The 10291-nt window shown below is 44.9% G+C and overlaps 1 protein-coding gene across 1 annotated transcript; it reads left to right on the top strand.

The window, feature by feature from the left end:
• The first annotated feature begins 394 nt into the window (after window positions 1–394).
• LOC139380245 (N-chimaerin-like) lies at window positions 395–9788 on the top strand. Its single transcript, XM_071122782.1, has 7 exons — window positions 395–1090; window positions 3081–3165; window positions 6668–6841; window positions 7470–7547; window positions 8371–8508; window positions 9052–9157; window positions 9315–9788. Exons 1-7 carry the CDS (start codon window positions 836–838, stop codon window positions 9484–9486), a joined length of 1008 nt encoding a protein of 335 aa, XP_070978883.1. The 5' UTR covers window positions 395–835; the 3' UTR covers window positions 9487–9788.
• Window positions 9789–10291: the final 503 nt, after the last annotated feature.

Raw genomic sequence — 10291 nt, 5'->3', positions numbered from 1 at the left:
ATTTTGAGAAAATAAATGTGGTTCAAACGTTTACTTTATGTTTTCCCTGTGGTCCCTGGAACAGTAAACGGTTGGTAACCAGATTTTGAAAATAGCACTTTCTTCAACGGCCCACCAGTGTCATTAGCTGTGGGCAGCAGTAGCCCAGTGATGATGCATGACTCATTCATTACTCATTATCAACCCACACTCACCCCGACTCTTCCTACACAAGCTCTCCTGCTTTGGATCTTAGAGGGGGGTTGTGGGGGCGGGGAAACGGCAATGATAAAGCGTGAGCAGGCTCCTGCCTCGCTCTGATTGGCCAGTGTGATCCATCTAATCCGTTGTGACTGGGTCCTTCCCCCGTCCTCTTCCCCCTCACTCTGGTAGTGCTGGCAGCATCCATCCACAGTACACACACTGTGCTGTCTGTGTTCCAGAGAGAATATATCAGCTCCACACAGGGAGGAGAGGATTAACTCAACATCAGCTCATCTGCATATTCCCAGGGAACACACAAGCACCCAAGGCTTCTTCTCTTCCCCATCCAACTCCAGCCATCACAGGACTTGACACTCTCATCGTTGGAGCACCGTTCATCCCAACTCTCTCTGCTGTGAGAGGATTTAAAGGAGGACACGTCTTTCTGCTTTTTGGATTTTGCCATTTTTGTGTTTCTTCGCTAAGTTTAGGCTTGTCAAATTGGAGCAATGCAATTCACATGACATAGTTTAGACTAGTTCTAAGCATCCCGTTTTTTCTTTTTTTCCTTCTCCAGAGGACCTCTGACTTTTTTAACTGCTCTATAAGGCTTGCTGCTTGTTCATCTGATTTGGTCAACTTGAGTGTCAGAATGCCATCCAGGGAGTCTTACGAGGTCCGGAAGGGAGAGAAGTCTTTGGTGCACAAGGCAAAGCAGGAGGCCAACCAGCAGGACATACTGGCTGCTGCTCTGGGGATGAGGATCTCAGGACCCCAGAAACCTCCAGCCACTATCTGGCAGCCTCTCAAACTGTTTGCCTATTCACAGCTCACCTCGCTGGTCCGCAAAGCCGCACTGAAGGATAACAGCCTGCCGCCCAAGTACGAGAAAGTCCACAACTTCAAGGTGAGACAACAAATTGCCACAGGAAGAGCAGTTGCATCTCTTCGTCATGCCGTTCCACTGTCAAATATTGCTTCTATTTCAGCATGTTGTGGACAGGTGGCGTTTTTGTGTATTAGGTTCCTACACTGGCAGTTGGCCACCAGAATGTCTGTTCAGGGGGTTATGGGGCGAGAGAAAGCATGAGCGAATAAGACTGTGTTGGGTCTTTCCACTGAGCCTTTTTTCTAAAGGAAATCTGTTGGGCGGTCTGTGGTCCACTGTTGTTGGTTTGAGTACCAGATGGGGAGATTAGGCGATGAAGGGGGGAAAACAGTGGATGAGTGCTATTCCCATTAGGCTCCAGTCATCAGACTTGCTCTGGTCTGCTCTGCTCTGCCTGTTTGGGTAAGTAAGTTAATGAAGTGGGGAGCTGGGGAAGAAACATTCCCTCAAAGGCTCTAGGACTGATGACACTCACAGGACTCATTCTTCTTGCTTCCCTCCTTCCTTATGTATGTATTACTATGCCAGCCAGTCCATGCTGAATGCTCCATTTGGCCATTTTAAGGGTCTGTCACACATTTAGCTCAAATGTTTCAAGCTCCCTCCTCCACGGGAAGCAATCTGGGCTGTGTAATAGTTAATGACAGAGCATTTTCATTCCTAATGATCCTGAACCTTGTACACGCTAACCTGTACAGCCAAGATATCTCTTTGAAGATATGATGACAAAGTATGATGAAAAAAATGGAAATGTGAGAAAAAAATTCGCTGAGTAGCCAGAGACAACAACCGGTGCTAAATTGTATGAATTAATTCAAATGTTCATTGTTCCTACGTAAAGAGCGACTGCCTTTAAAAAGAAACGAATCTCTTTGACAATGTGACATCAATATGAGTCAGAAACAGTTATTTTAGTGTCAAAAAATTGACTACAAAGTGTAAATAGGATCATTTTGATCACAAAGTCTTATTTAAAACAGAGTTTATAGCATAATGTAACAACGGATAAATGACGGTTGGCTTTGATTTGACGATGTCCATTTTCCCACTAACATGGGGTGAACAGCTGTGGTGATTGCTCTCTGTCCAATAGCAAAGACAGTGAGACAGACCTGCCCAGCAGCCCGACTTTGTTTACACAAGACAACACATCACACATTTTTTTCACTTGAGAAATACTGAACTCAACCAATTGCACAACTAAAACACCCCCCGCAACAACAACAAAAACGCCAAAACAAAATGCCACATGGGTTATTTTCAAAGGGATTTGTTGATTTTTAAAGACAGCAGCTCTTTAAATACTCAAGTGAATAAGGTTTTATTTTCCTGTGAGGCCATGAATCAAAAATATATTCTAACCTTCCTGCCAGTAGTATAGTCTGATGAACTCACAATTCATCAGACTTCATACCATTTTACTGTGATTAATTGTTTTACTGCTAATCCTCTCATGCTGTCCCTGATCCCATAATGAGTTAACACACAGTATTGGTGATGGCCCTAGTATTTCTCACCTCACATAAAAGGGCCGTTATTGCCATTGTCGTGTAGGAAAACACCTCACAGGGAGCCCGCTCTGCCTCCTCCCAATAGGTCTGGATCAGGCACCCCTGATTGGCTGAGCTGTTGTTATGTTACCTGGCGGAGAGAGAGCTCCCTTCCTTGCCCTTGCTTGAGCAACCCGTTGCCGTAGCACATTTCCATGACAACATGCCCCCCTCACACTGGCACGGCGTCAACAGTGCCCACCCATCCTCCCCGCTCTCCACCACCACCCCTATTCAGCCTGGCCACTCATTAACAGTTTGAGTAGATTAGGCATCCTGTCAGATTTGACTGGGCTCTAAACGCCCCTCATCTCCAACACACACACAATCTGGCTAGTTTAAGACGCCAGCATTGTAGTGTCTCCAGGGCAACCTGGGGAAGGTGCGGTACCCATGTGGTACATAACTGCAGCATCTGACAACCATCCTCTCTCTTTGTCTCTCTTTCTATCCTCCAGGTCCACACGTTCCGGGGACCTCACTGGTGTGAATACTGTGCCAACTTCATGTGGGGGCTGACGGCTCAGGGAGTCAAATGTGCAGGTACGTACTGTACTGTTCTTTACAGTAGACAAGCCACTGTACAGCTGCTGCTGGTTTTACTTAACACCATGCTGTTCTTTATCTATGTAAAGGACTTTGATGTTTTTCTCACCCCGGTATGTGGGTAACCTGGTTTGTAATGTGAGCGTAAGTGGGGGTCATATTGCGTCCCTTAATCTAAACTCCCACCAATATTTGGGGAACAGATTAGAGGAGTTGGGCAACGGAGTAAAATGAGTACTCAATATTGAGGATTTACTGTAATAAGTACTTCTCACTCTACATGAATGCCTTGCTTTTAACAGAAAATGACGTGTTCCTGTACGAATGAATGAGAGGTCCAGTTGGTGAGTTTTGCTAATGGCGTTACTCTGCCACTGTTCAAACGACAAGCTTTAATGCGATTGTTTTATACTGATGCAGCTCCCATATTCCCACATAATGGACAAAGCAATTGTTCTCCACTCGACGGCAGATGTATATGCACTCTATATGCAATCTATATATTGATCAGCCCATTATCATAATGCACAGTGACGTCCAGACTCAGACTGGCTTCCTCTCTCTGTGCTCCAGTTGCAGCAGAAGTGGGGGGTTGAGAATGCCTCTGTGGATTCATGCTGAAATTCTCCCTTGATGGTCTCGGGAATAGATTCCCATTTTTAAACACGCGTACACCTATGCCTATCTATCCAATCAGGGCAGATGTTACTAGTTGAATGATTTTGCTGCACTGTGAACAATAACGATCTGATATTGTGTAGCTGCCATTTACATTGAATGTACAGTATGGTCATTAAATTATTTTGTCCCCATCTAAGGGGTCCTTTTTCAATTGACTTGAGGTTTTGAAAAGATTTTGCAGCATCTTTATCACAGGATATTAGGCAATCAGTGGTTTCATGATGCTAGGATAACAACAACAGAAAATGCAGCAGAAGTGGGGCACCCATGAATGCAGCATGCAAACGGCTTGCATGAGATCACATTGCTGCAGTGCTTGCACGCGTTGCGATATTATTGATCTGTAGAAATGATGAACTAATTCGCTTGAGAGCAAAACTAGTGCACTGCAATTTCAGGTATTGTTATTTAGGCACTTCGAACTGCAGATAGTGTTATCGTGGTTTTCTATAAAGCAGTAGTTTTCCGGTGTTCATCATTCCCGAATAAGGCCGTAACGTAGACTGATGTCTGTATTTAATGTATTATTAATGGGACAAAGTGACCTACACTTATATCTGTGGGAGCCGCGGCATGAATAATTGATGCGTTGCTTTAGAAAGCTGCTGACAATCGGATGAAACGTGTACACGTATTTTTTCATTCCTTTAGACTAACGCCATGGCGACCAGAATCTAGGACAGTGAAGTCTTATGCGATGTTTGAATTTGCGTTCCAAAAACGCCCTCCCCTTTTCTTTCTGCATGTGTGAAGTGTTTTTGGGCGAGCACCAGGAAGTCAGCCCCTGCCAGTGCTTGTTGTGCCACATTTCCTCATCAGAGGACGCCCCCCCCCCCCCCCAGCCTCATACCATCATGCCCGTGAAGAAAAACAAAGCTGGCATGTCTCTTTAATGAGGAGTGGGGCTCTGAGCGCTGGGAAGGAGCTCCATTTCCACCCGCATTAAAATTCAGCAGCCAGAACCAGAGAGCTAGGTCACAGAGCCTAGCTAGCACAGTCTCTATTCATCCCCATTCTACGCGTGGTGGAAAACAACATAGAATAACTAGCAACAGGACCATGTGTTTGTCTATATGCTGCTGCCAGTATAGATGGTAAAATAGAGAAGCATTGGAGATCTCAGGCACAGTAAAGGTTAGACAACATGATGATGTGTTGATTGGCCACCAGTGGGACCAGCCCCTCACCCCACTCCAGTGTCAGACCCTTTTAGCCAAATCAGGGCAGAGCTCATCCTCCGTGGAGTGTATTCTCCTCGCCATGGCGATAGAGCTGACAGTGCAGTAAAGCAGTGTCTGTCTGCAGGCTCCCTCTGGGCTTTCCCACCCCACCTGGAACCCAGGGGCCACGTGTGTGTGTGTGTGTGTGTGTGTGTGTGTGTGTGTGTGTGTGTGTGTGTGTGTGTGTGTGTGTGTGTGTGTGTGTGTGTGTGTGTGTGTGTGTGTGTGTGTGTGTGTGTGTGTGTGTGTGTGTGTGTGTGTGTGTCTGTGTCTGGTGGGAGGCTGCCCTCTATTACGCTGCCTGTCTCACACCCTTAATAGAATCATCTCTTAAAGGTAATTACGTCCCTGCATCAATGCATATGAGTAAAGCCTGCGGAAATTTCTCTGGGGCCAATTTTAATCAAAATATGTGTAGCTATTTCTCTACATCATAGTCTTTTTGTGACTTTAAAAAAAAATGTGTGTGATTTGATATTTGAGGAGCAACAATGATGACATATTTCCTCTGAAACACCATGTATTCATAGAAAAAAAACGCAGTGAACAAAATGCTTATTTCGAGATGTAGTTGGAATACTATAATGCACCATTTTTTTGTCAAAGGTTCCTCTTCCAAACTGGGAGAAGGCAGAGAACTGCTTAAAGCTTGAAGGAACTGGCCCATTTAAGTCTAGGAAACTAGGTCTCGTGTAGCCCGCAGCGGCTGAATCGCTGCCTGCACGGCCATTGTGTGCGAGCCCAGATTCTGGAGGAGAATGGAGCGTGCAGGCCCGAGTCTCCCTCCTCCAGGCCACATTGTTTTCAGTGCGCCTCTAATTCCCTCTAAAAGCCTCTGTTACAAAGCGAAGAAGGAGTCGCTGTGTCGGCTCTCTGCTGTGCTCCCTGCAAGGTGAAACCTGTTCTGAATCTGATGCAGGCAGCTGCGCCTCAGGCCCCACTCACTAGCACCGAAGACAAAAGCACTGGGGATGATCATTGAAACTACATATTCACTGCTTAGAAGAACACAAATAAGGTTCATGTTGTGCTACAAATCTCTGTGACAAGATACGTCTAGGAGGTTTGGGTCATTTTTATTTTTTATTTTCTTGTGCAGATTAAAAACAAACCAAGCCACATAGTAGAATCCAGAATAGATTTGGTAGATGTAAGATCAACCTTTGTTGAATTTGTTACGAATGGCTTTGATGCATGACTGGCACGCCGTCTGGATGAGGGATAGTTTGTGGACCTGTGTTCCATTCCAGTGCTCAAGGTGACTCCAATAACACCCCTGGCAGCTGACCAAAGGGTGAAGTCATCAGCCAGGACAGAATTCTCCAGTGGTCCAATGACATTCTGACTCCAAATATTGATCAAGAGCATTTAGGCCTTAGCGAGCAAAAACGAAACCAAGCCAGTCGACAAAAAATGAAATGAACAATCTGGGGGATGCAGACTATTCATGGTACACTTCAATGTCAATTCTGGTCTATTTTTTTCCTCTGGACGATGTCATTGGAAGATATCATTGGATGATATTATTGGAACATATCATTAGAAGACATCCCTCTCAGGTTGTCCATTCTGACTCTCCTCTTTCTCTTTTCTTTCAGATTGTGGCCTGAATGTCCACAAGCAGTGCTCCACTATGGTACCCTGCAACTGCGTGCCAGACCTGAAACACATCAAGAAAGTATACAGCTGTGAGCTAACAACCCTGGTGAAAGCTCACAACACCAAGCGGCCCATGGTGGTGGACATGTGCATACAGGAAATTGAATCGAGAGGTGAGAAGACGATAGATAGCCATGGCCCTATTGAAATAGTTGGAAATCCCACCCTTCTTGGAAATCGCCCTTTCAGGAAATGTTATATTTTGTGTGTTTCAGTAATGGATGGATGCATTTTTCAATCACCACATGTACACACACCCAATTAAGTGCAGGTAACAGGAAGGATGGATGATTCTAATGTTGGTCCTTTCCATTCATTTGATTTGGAGAGCCAATGGGAGGCCTGGCAATTGTACACAATGGAGGATTGTGTGGTGTTGCTGCTGCTGGTGTTTCAGTTGATTGCATTCCAGTTGAATCACTCAACGATGTAGAAGCCTCATTTCTACCTCATTGTCTAGCCCGGTAATCTACGTCTGTAACTCATGCTATATTTGATTTATGTTTTTATTTACGTTTTATTCAATAACGCAGAAAACTATTTGCATCTGCCCATGTTATTCCCTGTGTGCTATTGTAGATCTTTTTAATTTTTCTGTTGCCCAAGGTCACCGCTGAAGGTGAATTTGGCTGTATTTATTCTGCTCTTGAGTTGAATCCGTGTTGGATGCCCACTCCAGTCCTATGTTATGTTGTGTAAATGCAGCGTTTGTCATTAAACCTCTCTATCCCTCTGTCATAGGGCTGAAGTCTGAAGGGCTCTACAGAATATCTGGATTCAGCGATTCAGTCGAAGATGTCAAGTCGACATTTGACAGAGGTATGTCTTCTTTTGACGTCCTATGGTTCTGTCCGGGTGTTAACAACCCCCTCGGGTGCCTCTCGCGGCATGCTTATCGGTTCTTAGCGCCTCCGTGTGTGCTCAATGTGATGGTTTTAGGTCATGTTTGAGTTCAATGTTGTGTTTATAGAGGCAGTATTAATGGGAAGGTGACACATTTGAGGAGGGATTAGTCTCCATCTGGGAGAGCACGGCTTGTCCTGACACGGTCCAGTCACAGGATGTATAGCCAGGGCCAGGGGCCAGGGGCCAGCTCTGGGGATGGCAAATCATGCGACGAGTCCAACAACCGTAGCTGACCGAAATGTAATTTACCGTAGAAATGTAATTTACCTCCAACTTCATTTGCCTATCACAGTTAAAGAGGCAGTTAGAAATAGTCTGCCTCATTCTCTGCCCAGTACAGTGTGAGTTTAGAGATGGACAGGGGGGAACCCTGGAGCCATGGGCTAAATCCTAGCTAGACCCGTGTGTGGGAGATCACACATGACAGAGTGTCATTCCAACTCACAACACTGTGATATGTAGACCCTCGGCAGAATTAGGCCATGGCCTGCTCTGGATGTAGAACCGAGGGGAAAGTAGAACAGGCCAGGCCAGTCAAAACAGAGAAGAAGCCTAGATTTCATCCCCTACAGTGACACAAGCCCTTTATTCTTCACTTCGCACTACGCTGCCAGCACGCCATGCTGCTTGAACTCAATGTCCTTGAGTTCAATCAGCAAGACAATCGTAACAGTGCCTTGTGCACATCCAACCAGTCCTTTCCTCATGTCTAACAGTGTGTTATATCTCTTCACAGATGGTGAGAAGACAGACATCTCTGCCAATGCCTATGAAGATATCAACATCATCACGGGTGCACTTAAACTGTACCTCAGAGATTTACCCATTCCTGTCATCTCCTACGACGCCTACCCCAGGTTCATCGAGACTGCAAGTGAGTCCGACCTAAGCAGCTTTTTCCTCTTCTCTGCCAGTTAAAATGATGCATAATTGTTTCAGTCACCATGCAAGAAGAAATGCCATTGGTGTGCGTTTTCATATCTGTGGTTGAGTCATGTAAATCCCTCAACATTAAAGCCCTGACGCATGACGGCAGTGTTCAGTGAACATTTATCCTGCTTCCTTTAGCTTCTTGAGTTCTCAAAGACGATTCTGCAAAATAGAGACTTTTTCAAGTGTACTTTGCTGTGCTTTACCGCATTTCCACTGTTTATGTGTTGCTATTGCATGCAGTCCACATAAAATAAGCATCTGATCCTCCTTTACGTTTGAAGTTCTTATGGTTCCATTTTAGAAAATGACGATTGTTTGGTAGTCAGTTATATGGAGTTCAACAGCAGCTCACCTTGACTGTACTCTGATCGTTCATGCTAGTGTATAGTTCCAGTGAGAACCATTGAGCACGGATGTTTAGAGGTTCTGAGAGCCTGTCTTGTGGCCGCTCTGCTTTCACCTCCTTCATCTGTTTGCTTCTCAGAGCTGGAAGACCCAGAGAAGCGGCTAAAGGCCTTCCGTGAGGCTCTGGAACTGCTGCCTGCAGCACACAGTGAAACCCTGGGGTACCTCATGGCCCATTTAAAGAGGTGAGTTTCTCAACAAATGATTCGCTGCCCTGGTGATATGTAACATCCTGTTTGTGTAACTGAGACATGGTTGTAATTGAATGCTCAGATGTTCATTTTCAATGGATTTTCAACACACAGCTGTTAATTGTCTGTCCTTGATGTGTCTCTACTTCAGGGTGACGTTGAATGAGAAGGACAACCTGATGAATGCGGAGAACCTGGGCATTATTTTTGGGCCCACTCTCCTGCGTGCTCCCAACCTGGACGCCATGACGGCACTCAACGACATCCGCTACCAACCGCAGGTGGTGGAGTTCCTCATCAAAAATGAAGACATCCTCTTCTGAAAACAGACACATCCATCCTGCTAAGATAAGGAAGACATCCTCTTCTGAAAAACAGACACATCCATTCTGCTAAGATAAGGAAGACATCCTCTTCTGAAAAACAGACACATCCATTCTGCTAAGATAAGGAAGACATCCTCTTCTGAAAAACAAACACATCCATCCTTCTAAGATAAGGAAGACATCCTCTTCTGAAAAACAGACACATCCATTCTGCTAAGATAAGGAAGACATCCTCTTCTGAAAACAGACACATGCATTCTGCTAAGATAAGGAAGACATCCTCTTCTGAAAACAGACACATGCATTCTGCTAAGATAAGGAAGACATCCTCTTCTGAAAAACAAACACATCCATCCTTCTAAGATAAGACATCCTCTTCTGAAAAACAGACACATCCATTCTGCTAAGATAAGGAAGACATCCTCTTCTGAAAAACAGACACATCCATTCTGCTAAGATAAGGAAGACATCCTCTTCTGAAAAACAGACACATCCATTCTGCTAAGATAAGGAAGGAAAGAGACAGATTTTTTGTAAAACAGCTTGATGCTGTCTAAACACTTTTTTTGTGCAAAGACTTGAAGGAACTTTTCTATTGCATTTGTATTACATATGAATCTTTGTAATTACATTTGTGATACATCCGTTTCCACTCCCAGTTAAGCAGTCCTGAGCAGTCCTTTATTTTCCCCTGTAATGGGTGTGGATGGTGATGTACCTTAAACTTGCATGTCTGTCTCCCCATTTTTGTCGGGGCTTGTGTAGAACACTGATGGACCAGACTTGGCCATGTCTTTATTTT

The sequence above is a fragment of the Oncorhynchus clarkii genome, chromosome 22, assembly GCF_045791955.1.
Source record: "Oncorhynchus clarkii lewisi isolate Uvic-CL-2024 chromosome 22, UVic_Ocla_1.0, whole genome shotgun sequence".
In the NCBI taxonomy this organism is placed as follows: Eukaryota; Metazoa; Chordata; class Actinopteri; order Salmoniformes; family Salmonidae; genus Oncorhynchus; species Oncorhynchus clarkii.
This window is presented reverse-complemented; position numbering and strand designations above follow the sequence as displayed.

What these genes read in the sequence shown, in the direction of transcription:
- LOC139380245 (XM_071122782.1), top strand. Translation starts at nt 836, where the DNA reads ATGCCATCCAGGGAGTCTTACGAGGTCCGGAAGGGAGAGAAGTCTTTG. An exon ending in TCAGGGAGTCAAATGTGCAG is followed by an intron (nt 3,166 to 6,667) that starts GTACGTACTGTA and finishes CTTTTCTTTCAG; the next exon opens with ATTGTGGCCTGAATGTCCAC. An exon ending in ACAGGAAATTGAATCGAGAG is followed by an intron (nt 6,842 to 7,469) that starts GTGAGAAGACGA and finishes CCTCTGTCATAG; the next exon opens with GGCTGAAGTCTGAAGGGCTC.